This window comes from Sceloporus undulatus, chromosome 1 (assembly GCF_019175285.1).
Source record: "Sceloporus undulatus isolate JIND9_A2432 ecotype Alabama chromosome 1, SceUnd_v1.1, whole genome shotgun sequence".
NCBI classification, from domain to species: domain Eukaryota; kingdom Metazoa; phylum Chordata; class Lepidosauria; order Squamata; family Phrynosomatidae; genus Sceloporus; species Sceloporus undulatus.
The window spans coordinates 98,637,328-98,660,609 of record NC_056522.1 but is presented as its reverse complement, the minus strand read 5'-3'; the positions used below and the strand labels follow the sequence as shown (position 1 = coordinate 98,660,609).

The window sequence follows — 23,282 nt, the reverse complement described above, 5'->3', positions numbered from 1 at the left end:
AGAAGGATGCCCCGGGTCACCTCCTGAGTGAGGCAAATAGCTATCTATTTAAACCTTGTCATAATTTAATTCCTTTTTCATGCACCTCTTTTCTGTGTTTTTAACTGTGTTTTCTTTGAATGTTGTGAAACTGCTCTGAGTCCAAGTTCTGGGAAGAGATTGGGATACAAATATAACAACAACAACAACAACAACAACAATAAATAATTCACCTTTTTTCCCCTCATTAAATTGTTACAGGGGCAGGAAGCTTTGGATTGTATCTCCCATCAGTCCTGGCCAGCTCCCCTGACCAGTAGGGATGATGAGGGTTGCAGTCCAAGCCTCCTGTTCCCCATCTTTCTCTTATTTATGCAGAGACTATAATCTCTCCTCACAGCGTGCCTTTGCTCTTTGGAGCTGAGAGCTGGAACACCTCAGGTCATTATTATGCTGTTAAAAGTCCAGTCTTTGGTTAGGACTGTGCCACTCCTTGAGTAATGCTGAGGTCCCTACTTGAGTTAGGATTTCTGTCAAGTAATGCTCAAGTCTCTGTTTGGGATAGGGATTTATGTCAAGGGAGTCTCTGCTTGGCTTCCAAGTGTTTCCCTTCTGTCCCTCTCCCCCTCAGCTGTGCGCCCTTGTTGTTCTGAACTCTCCCCTGACTTTCTGGACAGGACCTTGTGGCTGTTCCCTTATCTCTCCTCCCCCCCCCCGGCTTTCCCGCCCCCAAATTCCCCTCTGTATCTGTGCTCAAAGCCTCCCCTTTTGGAAGGCTTCCCCCCATTGTTCATTGTCTTGTGATGACCCTCCTGAGGCCAAGTGGGCCAGGCTGAGGAGAGAGGGACAAGGAGAAGAAGAGGCGGCTCTCTGGGACCTTGCCCGCCTCCTCCTCCTCCTCCTGCTCCTGCTCTTCTTGTCCTTCTCCTCTTCTCCTCTTGCCTTCACTTGGAGGGGAGCGAGGGAGGGAGAGGGTTGGGCCGCTATGGCAGGGACCACTTTGCCGCCTCTCTTGGTCCTCCTCCTCCTCGCCGCCTTGGTGAGCCGGTGCGCCTCGCAACTCTCTCACCGTCGTCATCGTCATCATCATCATCATCACCAGCAGCAGCAGCAGCATCAGGCAGCGCCTCAGCAACGAGGTACAGTACAAAACCTTGGAAGGCATGGACTTTTGGAGAGCTGCTGGCTCCTGTCCTGAGGGGCTTGGTTTGTCCCTGGCCAAAGACACCTCACACCAAACAGTCCAACTGGGGGGAAAGGGCTCCCTTGTCCCCTTTCTTCTTTTCTTCGCGCCCTTTGCCTCTTATCCCCTCTTCTACTCATGCCCCATGAAGGGCTGCAGCCACACTGGAGGAAATAACCCGGTTTGGCACCGCTTTGACTCTTCTTCTGGCTCTTTGCTATTGGAATTCTGGGAGTTGGAGTTTGTTGTGGGCCCACAACATACTCCAACTCCCAGAATTCCATAGCAAAGAGCCAGAAGAAGAGTCAAAGTGGTGCCAAACCGGGTTATCTCTCCAGTGTGGATGCAGCCTCAGCCAGAGGTTGCATCCACACTGCAGGGAAAAGTTTGATAGCACTTCAACTGCAATGGCAAAGCTCTGGGTGCCACAACCAACTGCAGTTCCCAGAATTCCATAGCATCGAGCCATGACAGTTAAAGCGTTGTCAGACTGGATTATTCCTGCTTTATGGATGCAGGCTGGGTCGATTTTGACTTTTAGAAGACATTCTCCAACCCCTCTTTTTCTCAGGACTCCTGCCTCTTGCAAACCAGCTTTCCATTTACAAACGTGGCTTGGGCTAAATATAAACTTCCCAATTGGAAGATTTGAAACCCTGACTTGGAATTATTTTATTTATTGATGGCATTTCTCTCCCACTTTGCTTCCAAAAGGGGATTCAGAGGGATTATTGCCATGATCCTAAACAGAAGGTGTAGTGGCATCTTCCAGACTAACCAGTTTATTTCAGATTGCAGTTGTGTGAACCACAGGCCACTTCTTCAAATGCAGGATATTTTTAAATGGTTATTGATTGTAATAATATATGAGCCAGAGGATTTGGATGGAACAGGGACAAGTCAGTCTCTTCCCTAGAGGTATGATCACCTCTATTAAAGTGCATTTTAGGAGGAACAGGTCTGAGTCCATTTCAGGCTACAGTTATATGTTGGCAGTGCCAAGGTACAGGCTATGTTACAATGAATGAAGATTGAATGTGTGCCTTGCAGACGAAACTGTCAAATACACTTTACAAAGGTTATCACACTGTTCTTAGTGGGATAGAAGCAGGATTGTGCAGTTAACCCCTTATTGAAGTATGAAGTATGTGCCATAGGTCATTCGGGGTAATTCAGAGTGAAAGGGATTTCAACCAGTTTCACTGCACCCCCCTCTTCTCAATGAAAGTAAAAGTCTTCTTGCTCCTGAGGAGGCCGTCATTTTCTCTTGGGCAGGAGAAAGGGGATTTAAACTGGTTTCACTGTACACACTCCACTCCCAAGGAAGGCAAGACTACTTCACTTACTTAATCTCATAGATGAGGAGTAAACCAAACAGTGGTGTGATAAGATGCATCACCAACCTGTTATTAATTCACAGGTGCTTGGTAATGTGAAAAGAATCATTGCTGTTTTGGGTGTTAGAAAAGCCACATCGATAGGGAAGCTTCCTGTGATAATCTCCCACTGCTTTATTTCCATAATAGCAAAATTCCATTGTAGGTATTCTCTTTCCTAAATCTGTTTAATTTGCAGGGGGGGAAGGAGAAAAAAACCCTGTTGCATGGGTAATATGGAAACAATATTATTTAGGGACAAGAATGGTCTTAGCAAGACTACAGTTTAAATCTCACAATGAAAGTGGCAGGAGTACAAGAGTCTTAGCTCTTGAAAGCAAAAGTGTGGGATAGGGTGTTTTAAGAGGTGAATAAAAATAATTTGAATAAAGCTTGATTATGGTTTTCATGTAGTAATCTGAAAGTAATCAAAACCCTCATACTGCTCTTAAGGATTTTCCGCCCATCCCACACAATTTAGGACAGAAGATTAAACACTTAAACTTGGAAGCTGTGATGTATTGTACTCCTTAGAAAGCCTCAAGTAGATGCCTCCCTATGTTAAAGATGTATAGCATGTTGACTAAGGCTGCAATCCTATTAATAAATACTTTGGCATAAATGCCACAGAAATCAGCAGGACTCACTTGGATATAAATGGTCATTGGAGTAGGTCATATATGCCTTTATAGAAAGTTACTTTAAACTGTGTTGTGGGAACAAGTTCACTCAAACGTGTTGACTGCGTTTGGAAATTGACTCAGTGGAAAACTGAGAACAGCCAGTCACATTTTAAAATAGCACATTTAAAATAAATTGGTGTATATATTCACTGCTGTTGCCATTTACTGCTCAGACAAGGAGGTAATTTCCTACTATAGAAATACCTATTTCATGTTTTTGCCACCTTCTTTTTACTGCTGATGTTTTAGTTATTTATAGAGGGCCATCATCTTATATGTAACTGCAGAGAAAGACATGTTCTGGGCCAGATGAACTTACATTTCTAAACTTTAGCGAACAGAAGCGAAACAGCTAGTGAGAAGAAACAGAATGAAGAGGGAGAGTAAAGGATTAATGTGAGCAAACACAATTACATGTACTTTGGCTTCATTATAGTGAAGGTTGTGAACTATATCAAGAAATGTAAACAAAGAAAGTGGGCTTGCAGAGATTTGAACGGGGCAGCTGGAGATGCCCATAGGTGTTTTTGGCAAGAAACCTTCATTAGTATTGGCAGCCACACTTTAAATAGAATCTAGGCATAGCAGATACATTTCAGAGCAGAGTCCCATGGACACATATTTATCTGCCCTTGTCCATCTCCTGTCACCTGCCAAATCTATTTCTACAAGACATCTGTGATGCTGGTTAGCAATCAGGACTATGGAAGTATACATTATGTGTGCTGCCATGATCATGATAATTTTGCCTTTCCCAAAGTTTGCAGTGCTACACTCTAGTACGCCTCCACAGTGTAGATATTTTAATGGCTGTAATGGATCAATTTGTATGTTACAGATTTACCTTTTTTAAAAAAAGAATCTTTTACATTTGTTTCCTGTGAGTAATAGTAAAAAACAAACATAGTGAAGAGCAAAGAAAAAGTTTCTGATTTCCCCACTATAAATTGTGGCTTAAATCCCTATTGTTTGTTCCAATTAGAATACACTAATTCAATCTGGGATGTACACCTTTCAATAACTAATTCAATGGAGCTGCTCTCATCAGGACTACCAATAGGATACAGGCTTAAGTATTATTATTTTATGTATTGGTATGTTGTGTGTAATTATTGACTTCATAACTCAACTTGGGATGCATCTATACTGTTAGACATCTAGTGCAGTTTGACACCCGTCTTAAATGCTGTAGCTCCATCCTATGGCATCCTGGGATTGTAGTTTTACACAAGGTTATTAGCTTCTCTACCAAAGAGTGCTGGTGCTTCACAAAACTACAAATCCTAGGATTCTTTCAGATGGAACCATAGCAGTGAAAGTTGTGTCAAACTGCATTATTTCTAACCAAACATGTACAGATATGGAAAACAATACGAAAGCCAACAGGTGGAAATGATCAATATACATCCCCATCCATAAAAAAAGAGACACAAAAGAATGCAGCCACTATAGGATCATAGCACTAATCTCCCATGCAAGCAACATTATGCTCAAAATTCTGCAGCATAGACTCCAAACATATATGGACAGAGAAATCAAGTGAGGTTCAGGAAAGGAAGAGGCACTAGTGACAATATTGCAAACATACAATGGCTAATGAGCACACCAGGGAATTTCAAAAGAAAATAAGCATGTGCTTTATAAACGGCCAGCAAAGCTTTTTACTGCATAGGTCATGAAGGCTATGGGACCTTTAAGGACATGAGAATGCCAAGACATCTGATATTCCTAATGAGATCTGTACTCAGGACAAGAGGGCACTGTCAGGAAGGAACACGGAGAACACGGAAAACAGAATGGTTCCCACTTGGCAAAGAGTCAGACAAGGCTGACTCCATGGTCATGTGGCTAACATGGACTGCATGGAATGCTGTTACCTTCCCACCGAATCGCTGGTACCTATTAATCTACTGGAGTTGCATGCTTTTGAACTACTAGATTGTCAGAAGCTGGGACTAGTGATGGGAGCTCACTCTGTCACATGGCACTTGGGCATTGAACTGCCAAACTTCTCACCTTCCTATCATTAGAATTGGTATCTTAACCACTAGCCACCACATCCTAATACAAAATGTTACAGTAAACATCTTTGAACCATATTCAAAGTGTCTAGTCAATGACCTGTACTTCAATTTAACCTTTGAAGCCATGGTAGATTTTGAGTTACCCTCAAGTGCTGTAATCAAAAGAGGGTAATTGTAAGAGGCCCATACCATGACAAACTCCCAACTGAAAACACTCGTATGAGCCAGACATGGCCCAAAAACACACTGCAGAAATTAATCTAGTTTTTACTGCTTTAACTGTTCCTGGCTCAATGCTAGCACTTCTGGGACTGTAGTTTTGTGAGACATTTAGCTCTCTGTCAGGAGCTCTGGTGGAACCATAACGTTCAATTCCCAGGATTCCTAGCACTGAGCCAAGGCAGTTAAAGTGCTCCAAACTGGATATTTCTGCAGTGTCTTTTGGACCAATGTCAGAAGCCATTTTATTTCTCTCTGGAGCTTATCACTCAGGATTTTAAACACCCAGCTTCCTGGGCTGAACCACCAGCTGCCTTCAGCCTGTGGTCCCAGCTGCACTCTCCAGCATGTTTTTAGAAGTTGGAAAACTTTCTAACTTCTAAAAAGTGTGGCAGAGTGCACTTGGACCCTGCTGGGACTCAGGCTGATGGCGGCTTATGGGTTTCGCGTGATTTAGTGAGCCATAATCCCTCCATCCCATGTACCGACTCCAGCCTGGAGGCTGTGGAACCAGTTTAAAAATCCTGGTGATAAGCTCATCTCTGTTGTGATGTGCCTTCAAGCATTTCTGTATATGGCCACCCTAGATGACCCTATCATGGGGTTTTTGTGACAGATTTGTTCTAGCCTTCCTCTGGGGCGGAGAGATGTGAATTGCCCAAGGTCACCTACTCGTTTTCTGGCTGACCAGGGAATTGAATCCTGGTTTCCAGATCATAGTCCACTGCTAAACCACTACCGCCATCCCGGCTCTCTTTTGTTTTCTCTAACCTAACCCATGCTAATAGTACATGCAATTTGCCAGAATATGGAATGGTTCTCTGTCCCTTTTCTGTGAGAAGTCATTGGTTGTATCGAGTTGTGTTATTCTATAGCACAAAGTGTCTGTTGCATGCAAAAAACATTTTTTGTCCTTGGCAAATGTTAAATCCAGTAACTTAGCTTCTGCTTTCCCAAGCTGCTCCACAAAACTATTCCACACTGAACTTCCACAAGGCATTGTACACAGCTGCACACCACAGGTGTTGTACAACAAATTACTGTTCACTAAGCTTGGTGCTGGTTCTGCTGGTTGCTGCTGTGAATTGTGCCACCTCTAGCAGAATGCCATTTTTTTCTTTTCTCCACTCTTGTCACATTGAATAACTCAGTACTTTTAACATAAAACAAAAGTATGTGAATAATGCAGACCTAATGCTGAACACAAAATTTGAAATGTTTTGGTATATATGACAATGAACCTGTCTAGGGCATCTTAGGTCATGGCATAGCTAAGACTTCGACCGAGTTCCAGATGGCTATTAAAATGTAGAATCCCAGCACATCTTGCATCAGAGGACATACACTGGTTTGTAAATCAACTTTAAAGTTGTTGGAGACTTGTGTGGTCAAAATTTGGAGTTAATTTAATACTTTCACTTCATATGTTACTTCATTCATTAGGCTCCAGTATTCCTCCCCCCACATTAAAATCTTTTACTATATCCGGCGTGCCTAAGAAAAACAACATTCTAGAACACTGGATCTTATATGTTTGATATTCTTAGTTCAGGAAAACATGCCAAAAAGATATATCAGCAGCCCTTAAAAAGCCAGCTCTCCACTTGTCTTCCTCCCGAGTATTAGAATGAATTTTGTGTGTGAGTAATAAATACTAAATGCAATTCTAGGATCAGTTTTAAAAATCTCCAAATATAAATGAGTTATTAATTTCACACCAAGTTATGACAAGCTTCCTGATTTTTAACAGCAATTTAATTTCAGATTCTCTCTGTTGTAGATTAAAATTCATATTTCTGAGTGAGATATATTTGGAGGCTTGTACTTGTGCCATAATCTTGGTATGAGACCATCCGACCTGTCTTGGTATTTTTACTGCTGAACTTTAGTTATTGGCAGGTTGTTCTTGATTGATTTGAAAGAACTTGGTATCCAGCTCTGGGCCATCTGCTAAAGCCTAGGCAATCAACACAGTTTATGCAAAACCTTGATTATAAAACTTCAGTCAAATGTAAACACCAGCATCAAATTATGTAACGATTTTTGGAATCTTTCATTTTAATGCTTACTTTTGTTAATACTGTAGTAGTTCTTGATAATCACAACGATTTATTTGTGTTGTGGTATGGATGTTGCAATTGCAATTTTAATCTGTGCCCATGTATTTTGCTGCTTTTACTTGCTTCATGATCTATGGACACTGACAGCTTGTCTAAATGAATGTGCACACACCCTGCACTGGGAGTGGGGCACCCTTCTACTTAGATTATGGGGAGTCCATGATTTATTATTTATGCTTCAATAAAACTTTCCATAACATTGTTTGTTATGAGTCAACCATAAACTATGAACCATCAAAGAGATGTGGCTTAAGGATAATTTTAGGCACTAAAAGCACTGGAGGGCAACTGGATCATGCATCCAAGTAGGGTTGCCATAACCCGGCTGCACCCGTGTATTCCCGATTTTGGGGCCCCGGGCCCCTCCTGGCACAGGTGCAGCCCAAAAACCGGGACCCCCCCGGTTTGCAGCTGAGTTGCTATGGCCTGCAGGGCCTCGCTGCCCTCCTCCTCCTCCTCGGGGAGGCGGGGAGTGCGGGAGGAAGAGGAGGGCCAGCGAGGCCTGCCTGGGGCGGAGGAGGCGCCTCCCCGCGCGCCCACACCAGGCACCCACCCTCCTCCTCGCCCCCTCGCCCCCAGGCTTCGCGCCCACCCCATGGAGGAGGCAAAGGCGGATGGAGCCACGCCTCTGTACGTGGGCGTTCAGGGGGGGAGAGAGGGGGCGGAGAGAGGCGGGGAAGGTTGCGCGGCTGTGCGGGGAGGCAGGCGAGGGTGGCGCGCCCGCGCGCAAGAGGCACTTGCTCCGTCCGCCTTTGCCTCCCGCGCGGCCGCGCCACTCACCTCCTCCTCCCGCCCCTCTTGCCCCGGCGCGTGGCCGCATGGAGGAGGCAAAGTGGAGGCGGTTCGCCTCCTGCGCGCCGCCGTGCGCCACCCTCCTCCTCCGCCCTGTCCTCCCGACCCCAGGCGAATGGAGAGGGGGAGAAGGAGGAGGAGGAGTAGGGAGGGGGAGGAAAAGGAGGAGGGAAGGAGGTGTGGAGTGAGTGGCCAGAAGGCCTCAAGGTTGTTTTTTTTTTTGGGGGGGTGCTTTTAATGCTAACAAGTCTCCCTACTTTGACAGTGATAGTGTGGTGGTGTGATTGATGATGATGATGAAGATGATATGAGTGGGTCATCTTGAGAGGCATGCAGGCACTGTTTCAAGCCGAAGAGAGTGTGACTTTCCAAAGTGCCTTTTCTGTGTGGTTTGGTTTGCGGGCAGGCCAATGTAAATTGCTATGATTTTTACAAACTCATGCGCAGTGAAGAAAAAACCAGAGTCCCTTGACACCACCTTCTGAGAAGTACACTTGGTGCCAGAACGGTGAAACCACCTTGACCTGTTCAATATGCATAGCCTGTTAAACCATGCTAAGTGTTAACCAAGGGGTTGGTTTGGAATAACCTCTGATGCAAGAGGCCATGTTCAGTAAAGCCATGTGAAATGCCCAAATGTGCTTGTATGTGTGTTTTGGAATGGAGGTCGGGGTTTTATTTTGCCAGAAAGGAAGTCCATATCTGCCATCTGTCTAGAAATAATGCCCAAATGTCCTCCATTTGATCATGCCTAAGAACAGGCATTTATTTAACCTTTTTTTTAAAAAAAAAATCATTTTTTTCACGTGCTCCATTTTTAAAAATGTGTCCTACATTTGGGGAAGTTCCTACATTTGTCCTACATTGTCCGGTTTGGAGGTCCTGACTTATGGCAACCCTACATACAAGACTAATAAAATCCATATATTCTGACTAATATCTGTATATGCAGCTTAAGAAAGAATTACTCCATTATTTATTTCACAGAAAGCAAAGGCAGCCAATTAATCCTCATCTGAATCACAGTGAAATAAAATTAATTATTCAGTTATATGCACTGCACCTTGGATCATCTCAATTAGCGGTTTCCTTTCCAATTATGATTAATTTGCATTGGTATGGAAGCACCACAAACAATAGTGTGTGCGTGCAAGTTATTTTTAAAAATATTGTCCATCCCTCTCATACACAGCTGAATAAAAAACCCTTGCACCAAAATGTGAATGTCAAAAAAGTTTTACAGAAAGCTAATTAAAAGGAAGACAAAAATGATCAAAGGATCACCCCCATTAATATCTCAGTGCTGCTTCATAATTTAATCTTCTTCCCTTCAATTTACCCTCTTATCACTTGTCATTACATACATAAATAAATTCACACAAACAAGAATTTCAAAATGTATTCGAAGACCCAATGTAATCTTCAGTTCAGTTCAGCCAAGCAAGTTGTTAAAGCCCTCATACGTTACCATTAATTAATTAATTATTTAATTTCAATTCAATTCTATCCGAATTTCTTCACGCAGAGGACCTGAAGCAGATGACAATTTACTTTAAAACAAAGTTGAACTAAAGCTTCAAAAAGTTAAAACCAATAAATAGCAATCCCATCAAGACACAAATTGAAACAGTTTTAAAATAAACAGTCTACACACTAGGAATCTAAATGTTTTTAGTTATTGGTGTTTTATTGTGTACTTTTGTTGTTGAAGGAGAGAAATGATTCAATTAATTTTAATACATATTTTTCAGTTAAAACAATGCATCACGACGATTCTACTGAATATTGGGTTACTCCCATATAGTAACATTTTCAGTGTTGCATGTAATTTGCCAACCTTCTTTTGCATATATGTACAAAGACAATGTTAAGTCCAGAGACGTTCCTGGAAAGCCCCATGTGCAGAACCACATGCTGAAATGACATAGGCTACAGCAGAAACTGCAGTCCTTCTGTTGAGTTAATTGTCAGACTAACCATGTGGGTTAAAGCATGTGTTCATGATATAATCATGTTATGTCGTTGTTGAGTGCCCTTCACATTGTTTCCGACTTATGGTGACTCTAAGATGAAACTATCCTGAGATTTTATGAGGTAGAGGTGTGTGACTTGCCGAAGGTCACCCCGTTCCCGGCCAATGGGGAATCAAACGTGATCTCCAGAGTCACAGCCCAGTGCTCAAACCACTACACCCACTTACTGGTTAAATCATATTATACTGATATCTAAACATAGTTGTCATAATAGGGATGGATAACCTTTTTTTAAAAAAATGATTTCGGATGTGGGGGTAAGCTTTCTAATATAAGAAGAATGGTGCTGGATTGGACTAAAGCTCTTTTAATCCATAATTCTTTCACCCCAGATCAACTAGTCACCTCATGGAAAGCAAGTAAGCAGGAAGAGTAGTAGAGGAGGATTCGGACTGGAAACATTTTTTCTAATTCTTTGTTCATTAAATCAAAGAGAGTCTCTATATCATGGGGGAATTTTGGCCCTCCAGATATTTTTCTTGCTTGATAGCCAGTGGTAAAGAAAGATGGGAGCAGACAACCCCCTGCAAAAGGTAATGCATCTAAATGAATTCATTTGCATTTAGTGATATTGATTTTGTTTAACAGTAGATCATGCATGGTTGCCCTTATTAGTAGGATAAACAATATGTTAGCTTTTATAACATTTTGTTACTTAACAAAATACATACTCTTCGTGAGAAAACCCAATTCTCATTTTTTATGCTTCTGGTGTTTAACTGCTACCTTCCTTCTGTTTCTTTCATGAAGCATTGTACATCCGAGCAACAAATTTGCTTGGGTTCATAAGAGTTTTAGTCACCATGGTGCACTGAAAAAATGTTCATGCCAGCCACTATGCGAATTCAAGATAATAAAAAAAAAAATTGTAGCACTGGTCAAAGAATGCTTAAATGCATGTGGAAAAAATCTTCTTTACCATAGTCTATTACTACAAATGTCAGCATACCACATTTCAGAACAGTACAGCACAAATTGAATTTTCATTATTGAAAACACTGGAATCAGTAGCAGCCGTATTGTGGTATGCAAAAGGGTGGCCTGCTACTTTATTCCCACGTAATGCATCTTCTGTCACAAAATATTTAATTGGTGGGATATCACAAAGAAAGAATGTTGGACTTCAAAGGAGGTGATCATTCATGTTTTGAGCTGCTTCATTATCTAAAAAATCATCTTAAAAGTATATAATACTCTTGTCTGTACAGTAAATTATATTATATTTCTGCAAAATGGAAATGTAATACTACCTTAAATGGATAGTTCAAAGTGGAATTAAGAAAAGAATGCTTATCAGATATAATGCTTAAGTATTGCATTTACATGAACTCCGAAGTTCTATCACATTTTGTACATTTTCTCAAAGCATTTTCTTTAGTGTCTCACTGCAAATAATAGTACATGTTTAGTGACAGTTTCAGATGCTTCTCCACATGACATTTTTCTTGCTTCTGTCGGTCATATAGCAAGATAGTAGTATGCTCCAATGTAAAGCTATGCATTTGGCTGTTTGGTTACCTGTTGCAATTAAAGCGTTGTGGGGAATGTATAAACCTTTAGCTATCAACTGCAGCAGAACCTGATGTAGTAAAAGTACTTGGGCCAGAATGAGAAAGTTGTTTATAATTCATGGTGAGATTTCACAATAGTTCACTGGCATAGCTTGCTGCAGCTGCTGTAGGCTTTTAATGACCATTAGGCTGAAACTCAAAGGGATGCACTGCTGTAGATTCTGGCCGTGAGCACGAACCTCTGTGAATTGTATATTATGATACTGGTGAGTTACTTAAAGAAGTAAGAAGAAAACCTCATAACGTAACTAGATAGTTGAATCCTGCCCATCAGTAAGATCAGCAGTATTTACAATTAGAAGATTTCACTTATTTACAGTGACCTACACATAAATATGAATTATAAACTAATATAAAAATACTGTTGTGGTATTAGGTGTCTTGTTTCATTAAAAGGTATGAGTACAGTATTTTGAGGTATGATTAGAAAGCAAAATACAGATTTATAAGAGCAAAGGAAGTGGTTTTGTTATAGGAACTCCATCTCAAGATAGTTACTTAGGATGCTGCGTAAAACTTGCTGTTGCCCTATCTTATCATTATAAGCTTGTGTATAAGAATCTGTTATCAGCTGATCAATCCTAATCATTATGTGTGTGTATTTGATTTGTTGTCCCTAAGATCTCCTCTCTCCAGCTTTGTTCTCAGTTTTAGCTTCTTCTACCCCTTGAGATCTTTTTTTCTACCTGCTCCTCATCCTGCTACTTTTTGTTTTCTCCTTTTTAATTGTTGTTATGAGTTTGAGAACAAAAATAGTTTTCATTATCTCAGATTGGTTGATGTGAGTTTGATTGTTTGGTAGACATATACCCAATGCCCATTGAAGCCGAGCCTTACTTTCAGCTGATATGCCAACTGTGCCCCTTCCTAATGTATTTGCAGTTTGGAGTGCCCTGGATCTGTCCCTCCAAATGTCAGCTGAGATAGATGTAATGGTTAGGAGTGCCTGATTCAGCTTTGGCTGATACACCAACTGTGCCCCCTTTCTAGAATAGAGGACCTAAAGATGGTCGTGCATGCACTGGGAACCTCAAGGCTGGACTTGGCTGTGCCTTTGTATAGGGTTGCCCATAACTCTGGACCTCCCAAAACGGGAAAAACGTAGACAAAATTTTTCAAATGTATGGACACCCACAAAATGTGTCCTACATTTGAAAATTTTGCCCTACATTTTTCCGCGGAGGCCAAGCGGTTGAGAGAAAGCCTCCACTTAAGGAGGCTTTCCCTCCCCCGCCTGGGCCGCGGGCCTCTCCGCGCTCGGGGCCTCCCTTTCTTCCCCGGCCTCCACAGAGGCCGCGAGGAAGGGCCAGGCCTGGCGCGATTCGCCCGGGCCTCCCTTCCTTCCCGGCCTCCGCAGAGGCCGCGGAGGAAGGGCCAGCCTGCCTGGCGCTATCGCCGGGGCCTCCCTTCCTTCCCCGGCCTCCGGAGGAGGAGGGAGGAGGCTGCCGGGAGGTGGGGAGTTGGCGCGGCGGCGCCCAAGAGGCACCACCTCCCTGCAGCCTCCTCCGCCCCAGGCCTCTCTGCCCTCCTTTTCTCGCGCGCGCCATGTGTGGTGGAGGAGGAGGAGGGCAGCGAGCCCCCCCGGGTTGCTCTGCAACCCCGCTGCAAAACCGGGCGGGCTTTTCCCGGTTTTTGGCGGCCACACGTGCTGTGACAGGGCAGGTGCGCCAAAACGGGAAAAACCAAGTTGCAACCGGGTTATGGCAAACCCTACCTTTGTACCAAGTCCAGGAACTCTAGCTGGTTGATATATGACAGCCAGACTGATTTCTGGTACATCCAGAAGTGATCACATCACACTGATCTTAAAATCACTTCATTGGCAGCCAATTATTTTCTGGACCAAAGTAGGAAGTGTTGGTTACTACCTTTAAAAACCTACATGGTTTGGGTCCAGGTTACCTATATGATTACCGTTCAGGATTAGACTGTCAAACAGTTTCTCAAAGGATTCTTTCATTGGCCTCCCCCCAGACTGGGAATGACCTGCCAAAGAGATAACGGCAGCTGAAAAATGCTGCGATCACTTTCAAAAACGCATTAGACATATCACTTCTGGCAGGTCTACCCCAGTCCAATTTTTAATCATGTGTTTTAATTGCATATATCTCTTATGAGTGTATTTTAATGTTTTATAGTGTTTGTATTTTAACTATGGAGTCTATGTGTGTGCCTTGGAAAGAAATACATGTTGTTGTTGTTGCTGCTGCTGCTGCTATGATACCTTCTTACTGTCCTAGTTTTGCAGGGTCAGTTGCTTTATCTCTCTGCTGTCCTTATTTCTCAGCTTTAAATGTCCTGGTTTCTCTCTTCTCTTTCATTTCCTCCCTTGTCCTCCGCTTATTCAGTTGCTGAAAAACTGGACATTAGAGTGAAAAAGTAGTTTGCCCTTAGTTAACTCAGCCAGAGAGAGAAGAGAGAGGTCAGAGTCTCACCCTTCCCAGTAGGCTCATTTGGTATTCTTTCTTTTTTTCAGGCTTCCCTAAATCCACTACGTAATTTCTAGCATTTCTCTATTTAAAGTAGTAGTTCTGTGTCTTTTTGCCTACAAATAACTTTAGCTCACTTCTTGAATGGCCATACACCTTTTCCACAATATGGAGTTTATTACATTGCCTTTGTTCCCGTGATAGCTGTGGGATGTAACTTTTAAAAGGCTGATCTTATTGCATTTCCCCATTGTCAGGCATTACTCAACCTGTATGCAACCCAGGCTTCTCTAGGCTTCTCCTGCATATTTTCAAGAATGGGAAAATTTCATTCTTGAAAAGCTGTGGCAGATGCCTGGGTTGCATATGGGCTGCATACTGCCTGGCGATGGGGAAATGTGATAAGATCCGCCTTCTAAAAGTTACATCCCATGTCTACTCTGGGAATAAAAGCAATGCAATAAAATTGCCCAGCCACATGTGTCTCAGTTTTTATCTGTGAAATGTTTGAGAGTATGCAGAACACTGGCTGGTGTAGGAAGTGAATAATTCTCAAGAATATCAGACTCTGCCACCACAAAGGGAGGACAGAACAAACAAACAAGAAGGCAAACAGCCACATCATTCTATCTGGCGCTGACTCTACTGCTCCCTCTAGGCAGTTCCCTGTGAAAAGTATTGCACCATTCTGCACTTTCTACATTGTTAGCCTCATGTGATAAAGGTCATAAATACTTTATAAGCAATCCAGGCCTAAACTCAGCAACTGTGTGCCATCCTGCATTTACTGCTTTGATAACAACTGCTGCTACAGGACACACTTACAGGGGAGGATAAATGGGCAGGACAGGAAGCCAGTCAATTTTTTTTTCTGTGCTCACTAATTATTCCTGACACTACACTGCTCCTTCTGAAGTCACTTCCAGTTTGGAGTCTACTTGGAAACAAAAATATATTCTTTAGATTTAAACCATCAGGTGGAGATGTGTTAAATAACTTTCTCCACCCATCAGTTATATGCTGAAAATATTGCCTGGGCCCAGTGTTTCTTTCATAAGTTAGATTCCTTTTGTGGTTGACATGGCAGCTCAAAGAAGAGAGGTAAAGGCGCTGTACATACCAGCGTATGCGGTGCCCCCATCATGTGCTAGGGGTTGGCCCTATGGATGCAGCGTCCATACCGGCCTCACCCCAGCATGTGACGGGGGCGTCAAAATGGCAGTGCCCTGTAGACACGTGTGCCACCATTTTGATGTAATGACCGTGTCACGTCTAAATGGCACGGTGCAGCTGTTATGTCCTGGCACCACTGAAGGGCGCTTGTGGCACCCTTTCAGCGGCGCCAAAAGGAGCTCCAAAACGGAGCTCCTTTCGTGCCGTGCATCGCTGGCGTGGCCTTTACACGGCCGCGCCAGTGATACTGAAGAGAAAGGGGCCTGTCTCCCCACTGCTGTCGGGGTGTCCTTGGGGCATGAAGCCCCAAGGACACTCCTTTCCAGGCCACAGGGAAGCGGCCTTTTGCCGCTTCCCCGAGGCCTGGAAAAGTGGTGGATCAGGGCCTCCAGGGCTGCTGCTGTGGCAGCTGAGTCCCTGATCCATCAGGGAAAGGGGCGAGTGCAGGCTGCCTCAAAGGGGCGGTCTGTATCCCACCAAAGACATCTTCTGGCTAGTTTAGTATTCTGATGTGTTACAAAGGTGGTAACACAACCCTGTTTGGATGATATGTGGTCTGTATTGTTGGAGTTTCTGACTGTCTTTAAATATTGTCCTGCATAAGGAAAATTAGTATGGCTGTAACAGGATGTTTTTTCCCTATACCATATAGGTTACTAACTAGAAAATGCACCTAAGCTAGCAAAAGGAATTCCTAGCCACTGGGTTGCTCCTTCCTTAGAAGCTAGTGATTCAGTTGGAGTTTTAATTGTATTTTTTAGTTTAACTTTTTAGACAGTAGTGACACTAGGGTTAACATCACCTGGTGTGGTAAATCATGGTGTCACCCCACCACCACCACCATTGACCTCCTCCCATTTCACACCATACAGAATCCTTAGTAATTTTTTTGTACTAATGTTACTCATAAATCATAATTCCTGTATATTACTGAATGTAATGATAATAGTTGTGACATAAAAAACTAGCAAAATTACAATTATACTTTTAAATTACAATACCATAGGCACAGCCTAAAATTTACATTTACATAGTATTTACGTGTACATAGTTTCATGTGATTAAAATGAAACTTTGGTAAAATTTGATGTTTTTAAAGAAAAATTTAAAAGAATACTTTTTTTAAAAAAATAAAATTTATTTTTTTAAAAAAACTTGGGGCTTCTCCTTTCTCCTCTCACTGAGCCTCACCCCACTCACCCCATCGCCTCAGCATTTTAAAGGAATGCAGGTGAACTCCACAACTCACTTCTGCCAAAGGGCAGATGCTTGGGTACCAGTGGTGTCACTCCCTTTAGGTCACCTGGTGTGGCCTGAACCCTCAGCACCCTGCTTGTGATGCCTCTGTTTTTAGCTACCAATATTTTGAAAGTGTCTTTATGATATTTACTGCAGGAAGCCTTGAAAAAAATTGTTTTGAAACATAGGATAAAAATACTTAACTAATAAACCCCAATCAAAACGAATCAGAAAACTTTCATCCAGTCAGCCTGTTTTTCCCAACCAGCAGTATTTCCATTTTTATCTAAATTATGTTTCATAATGTGTGTGGTAAAGAAGTCATTGGGTAGAATTGTCCTAGCACTCTATTTGACCATGACTGTTGGCTCTGCTGCTTATATTAACATCTCCTGATGAAAGAAAATCTGTTACTAAAATGAACATGCAAACATACACACTGCAAAAGAATGCACTTCTTTTTAATGTCGTCAGAACATAATGTATCTTTGAGATGAATTTCAGGAGCTTAGATGTAAAATCTCGTAAAATAGCATAATTGATTCCAGAATAGGTGTTCTTTTGGTTTGATGTTTTGCTGAAAGATGTATTTTGTCTCTCCAAATCACCACCATAGTGGTCATATAGCAAGCATGGGAAATATTTGCCAGGATGAGAGTGGGTGGACTAGTGGTTCTTATGTGCACAGTCTACACTTATTGATTATTCATGCAGTTGTTGTGTTTCTCTCCCTCAGCTATAATGCAGACAACTGCATAGTGTATTAACTGAGCATGTGAACATTTTCTGCCACCTACGTATCTTGGTAGTTAGAGGAGAGGATTCAATGTCTACTTGTTCAACTCAAGACTAACAAAATAATACAATTCATGAGATATTAAGGTCTGGCTGAGCGTATAATGAATAATTAGCAAAAATGGCTCTTACTACAAGGATCATTATGTTGTATACTGCATACGTTGTATGTACAGTGTAGAAAGCATTTAGCAAATGTCAGATGACAACAGGGGATTCAGAGTGGCAGAACTAATGGTGTTGTTGAGAGATCAGTAGAGACATGTCCAGTTATTTTCCTGTATCTAGACGGACGCACTACAAGGGCACCATCTACAGGGACCTCACCAGGATCTCCTGGGAGTCTCTGGGGATGCCTGCTGAAGCACATCCAGTTAAAAGAAAATAGCCTGATGTGTCTGAGCTGATGTCCCCCACCCTGAAATGACATGGGAAGAGCTCTGGGGGAGTTAGATCACTTAAAAGATGGGTTTGGGGGCTGCACTTGGAAACAAAGCTACAGAGACACAGCTATGTGCCACATACACATCTCCATATGGAGGAGTTAAGCCACTGTGAATACCCTGTTGTCATCTGTCATTTGCTAAATGCTTTCTTCACTGTACATATAAGGTATGCAGTATACAACATAATGATCCTTGTAGTAAGAGCCGTTTTTGCTAATTATTCAATATACGTTTGTTTAGATGTGTGTGAGAGGGTTTGGTGAGGAGTAGGGATCAGTTGTTGCATGGCCAACAAAGAGTTGTGACCTCTACTATTAATAATTAATAATTAGTTATGATAGCGTAAGAGAGGCACTCCAAAGAAGAGATACAAGGACTCCCTGAAACAACATCTCAGGCTCGGCCAAATTGATCACCAACAATGGTCCGCCCTGGACTCGCATTGGGAGGCATGGAGACGCACTATCCACAGTGCTGCAGCTTTTTTTGAAAACTCACACCAAACGTGTCTCGAAGAGAAATGACAACGCAGAAAGAACCACAACCTGGAAACATCACCCAAGGAGACTTTCTGCTGTGCTTTCTGCAACTGGACTTGTTTATCTCAGATTGGCCTTTAGTCATCAACGCGCTTGTAGAAAGCGCGGGATGAGTCCTTCCTGAATCTTCACTTGTGAAGAAAAGCCAGAGAGAGAGAGAGAGTTATGATAGCATAAGGTGGACTGGTGGTATCAGAGCTAACACCATGCCAGTAAACAAGTATGAGAGAGAGAGAGAGAGAAAACCCTTCTTGATAAGACATGGACTAATAGGTGAAAAGGGTTTGATTGCTTATGAAAAAAGATGATGTTTTAGGACCTGGTGGCTGAGACAGTAATTGTATTCCTAAATGAAGCTAAAAATCTATTGGAGTTGGTGACTGTAAGTAAGTTCTGGTCCTGTACAGATGTAAACAATAAATATAGGGCTTGTGGATTCTGACAAGATAATCTTTGATGAAGGAGCTGAATGTTCATCAAGCTGTGGAATGGTGAATAGCCAGGAGGCATTAAACTGAGATATAGCCCATTAAACCCAGCATTTTAATCACTGATATTACTTCTGCAGCATGCTGGTGCTACAGGTAAAGGAGTGTTCAATATGTTTAATGGCCAATACTGTTTTTTCCCATTTGAAGCTTTGCCCCTTTATATTTTTGACTGCAGTAATTTTTTTCATTGTTCAACCTAAAATGTAGGCATATCATATAATGATATACTTCTGTATTAAAGTAAGGGGAAAATTGGCCATAACAACACATAGCACTTGGTAAACAAGGATAATCTGGGGTCTCTGTTGTATCATTCAGGCCTGATAATGTCACTGGTACTGTGAAGTTTTTTCTGCCTCTAGCATTTATGTCTACGAGCTGCCCTGGAACCACCATGGACTTATCTGCTGGTGTTTTCACGAGGGGCCCACTGCTACTATCTGGATTGTCAATACTGACCCTTCTGGCATGTCACTGAACATTGCAATATACCAGTTCAGATCAGGGATCCTCCTTATGTCTTTTCTGTCTGTCATCCCAAGATGTCATAGGATCATCAGAAGCATTGGTACCAACCCAGATCATGGACCCCTTCTGACCTTTTCCTGGATCTGATGGCTGTGGTATTGCAACTGCTGAAACACCTCACCTATCTGATACCAATGACTCCAGTCATGAGGTCATCAGACTAGGGAACTGTCATTCTCTCCCTCCTGGAACCTAGAGACTGGGTTGTCTCATTAGATTTATAAGATGCTTACTACCATATCCGCAACCAGCCTCAGCACAGCAAATATCTATGCTTTACAAGAGGGGCACAAGCTGTACCAATATCCTTTGGATTGGCAGCCACCTCCCAGGTGTTCACAGAAGTAATAGCAGTGGTCACCTCTTACGTCTGAACCAAAGGGATACGGATCTGTCTGTGCCAGGATGATTGATTCGTCATTACTTTGATAAAGGAAAAATTGCAGAAAGACCTAAGCAGAAACTTCTTGTTGATTTGGGTCTCTGGGTGAACACTGAGAAGTTTCTTTCATCCCTTCCCAATCTGCTTCTTTCATAGGGGTGATTTGGGACTCCAGACTTAACCAGGTGTTCCTGCCAGCAAACTGAACATAGTCCATCTGGCACCTACTCATTTACATCCTGTGAGACATGTGGTGGCCAGGTTCATCGGGAGACTTTTGTTTACTGTGACCTCAATGGTCACCCAGTGTGCATGTCTTCAATCCTATCCCCTGTAACTCTGGTTCCTGCAACACTTTAATCTGGGATTCGATCCCCCCCCCCGCAAGACACAATTGATTGCAGATTCCACCAGCAGTTTCCTCAGTAATTACATTGGTGGCTCTGGCCAATCAACCTCTTCAAGGACATGTGTTTTCAGCCCACCAGCCTATGACTCTGGTTACTTCAGACATGTCTCACTCCAGATAGAGGGCGTACTGCACCAGCCTCATTCTTAAAAAGTACTGGTTTGAAAGTTCCATCAAGGGGACACTGGCACAGGTACTGTCAGAAAATATGACCATGGTATTCAGTATAAACAAACAGAGAGGTACCAGTAGGGTACCACTAGGGGGTGCATTTTTCCTGTTCTGGATGAAATCCCTACTGTACCTCTTCTTGCACTTTTCCCTGATAGTGAGAGTGCTGGTCAAGATTCAGGAGGACATGTCAGACTTCTTCCTCATAGCCCCATGGTGGCACAGGCAGTTCTGGTTTGCAACACTCTTGCAAATGTCCCATGCGTACCTCTGGCTCCCATACCTACCTACTCTACTCCTCTACTTGTGGGCAGGGTTAGACCTCCAGATCTCAGGCAACTCAGTCTAACAGCCTGGAGACTGCAGGGGTTTTAGACACTATTTTGCAAGCCTTATGTACCTGGTGGCCTTACACCCTAAAATGGTGCCATTTTTGCTCCTTTGCCCATGCTTCAGGACTTCTGACTGTAGAAGCTAATAAAATGGCAGTGATGATTTTTCTTATTGGACTAGAAGGTCTTTTCTTTTCCTCCTCCTGGCCATAGTGGTGCATCAACAAACTGAGTATCGACAAACTAAGCATTATAAGTGCAGCTGTCAAAAGGTTCTTGGGCAATTTACCCCACTTCTACCAGCCTATGAAGGACCCTGTTCCACCTTGTTCTCTTTTGCTTAACCCATCTCAACTGATGCAAAAGTCCTTTGAGCCGATGGCTACCATGGATTTGTAACTTCTCACATTTATGGCTGTTTTTCTGGTATCTATTACTTGAGCCAAATGGGCTAGTGAATTTTGCACCCTTCAAGCAGACCAGCCCTATCTAAGGTGGCCTCCCCATTCCAGCTCAATCAAGACATTGTATTGCTGCCTTTATATTAGGGTCTTTCATCGCAGCTAGAAAGAGCCTTGTTTTACTTTGATGTTTGGTGAAGCTTGGCTTACTACACTGACTGTACTGCTTCTATCAGGAGATCTAGACTGTTACTCTGCTATGGGGGACTAAAGAGGGTTGTTTTGTCACAAGGACTGCCCGAATAGTTTGTTGAATTGATCAGTTTTGCATACCACCTGGCCAAGAAACCACAATCCTTGGGCCGGAGGTCCCATTTGACATGCAGTCACTGTGTCCCACATACATGGCCAAGGGGTATTTCCCTGCCAGAAGTCTGCAGAGTGGCTACATGGGGTCAGCCATCTACTCTCATCTGACGCTACAGAATTGATTGTAAAACTCAGGATGACATATTACAGTCAGCCCTTCTTATACACAGATTTGTTATACATGGATTCAAGCATACACGGTTTGAAAATGTTCAAAAAAAATTTCAAATATCAAATTTTGATTTTCCATTTTTTTATAAGGGACACCATTTTGCTATGTCATTATATTTAATGGGACTTGAGCATACACAGATTTTGTTATACACAGAGGATCTTGGAACCAAACCCCAGTGTATAACAAGGGTCCACTGTATTTGGAAGGGCAGTGCTATCTTCTATCCAAGATTACCTTGTGCCACCTCCACTGGTAAGCATGCTAGTCATCCAGCTATGGGATGCACAGAGACCATGAAGAAGGAGGTTGCTTACCTGTATCTGTAGTTCTTCAAGTGGTCATCTGTGCCCTCACACAATCCTCCCTCCTCCCCTTTCTTCCTGCCTGTCTGATCTACTCTTGACAGATGGTGGAACTGAGAGGGAATAGATCTAGGCACAATTTATGTTCATGTTGAAAGGGGAGAGATTCTAGTCAAAAGCTAATTAGCTCTGGAATGTTCTGTGGATGGATCTGTGCCGGTACAGTACCCAGTTGAGAGGGCACAGATGACCAGTCGAAGAAGTAGTTACAGGTAAGCAGCCTGTCCATTCAGTCAAACACATGATGTATTTTCATATTCAATCTCAGAAATAGTATTTTGTGGATAGTTGCTTCCATTTTTGGCTATCTTTGAGAGACAGGGAGGAAGAATAATAATTTGTCTCCCAATAGTGCTTTCAGTATGAATGAAGCTAAAAGTATTAGATATATTCTGGGGACATAAAGACCTATCAAGATGCATTATGTATTCTCCATGTCACTTGTAATTTCGTCATGAGTTATAAATGTAAGTGATCCTGAAATGATTAAAACAATTATTTTGGGCAATCCAGGAGGCATTAATTAAAAAAAAAAAAAAGTTCAAAATTGATCACAATCAAATCTGAAGGATTTGTAAATCAAAAAAGAATTAAAAAAACATTTTCATCTTCTCTCCATTTTCATTTTATAATGGTAGTGGCTGCTGCTAGGCAGGGTAATTTTCATTTATTAATGATGATCTTCCCTGGGAAATGACTGAAGATATTGCCAAGAGCCACCAACTCTTCACAGGCTGGTTATTAATCTTCCAGAAATGACCTGATTGTAATGGCTTAATTGTATAAAAACAATAATTTTTCTGCATTTTGTCAGCCATTATATCTTCCTGATAGTAATGCTAGAATTTTTCTCTTATTGATAGCGTCTGTTGAAAGAAAAACAGTAACCTTTAATAGAACAGTTTGTTTTTTAAACCATGAGAGCATAAGACTGATAAAAATCACTCCACTAGTAAAGAGATCATTGCCAATAGTGGCAGTAGACTTGTAAAAATCTGAGGTTGCTATAATAATAATAATAATAATAATAATAATAATAATAATAATAATAATAATAATAA

General features: G+C 42.3%; 1 protein-coding gene across 1 annotated transcript in view; it reads left to right on the top strand.

The window, feature by feature from the left end:
- The first annotated feature begins 943 nt into the window (after positions 1–943).
- LAMA2 (laminin subunit alpha 2) overlaps positions 944–23,282 on the top strand; it is a 590,097-nt gene continuing 567,758 nt past the window's right edge. Inside the window, 1 exon segment of the mRNA XM_042456962.1 lies at positions 944–1,118. Coding sequence (XP_042312896.1) covers positions 965–1,118 — 154 coding nt within the window. The 5' untranslated portion in view covers positions 944–964.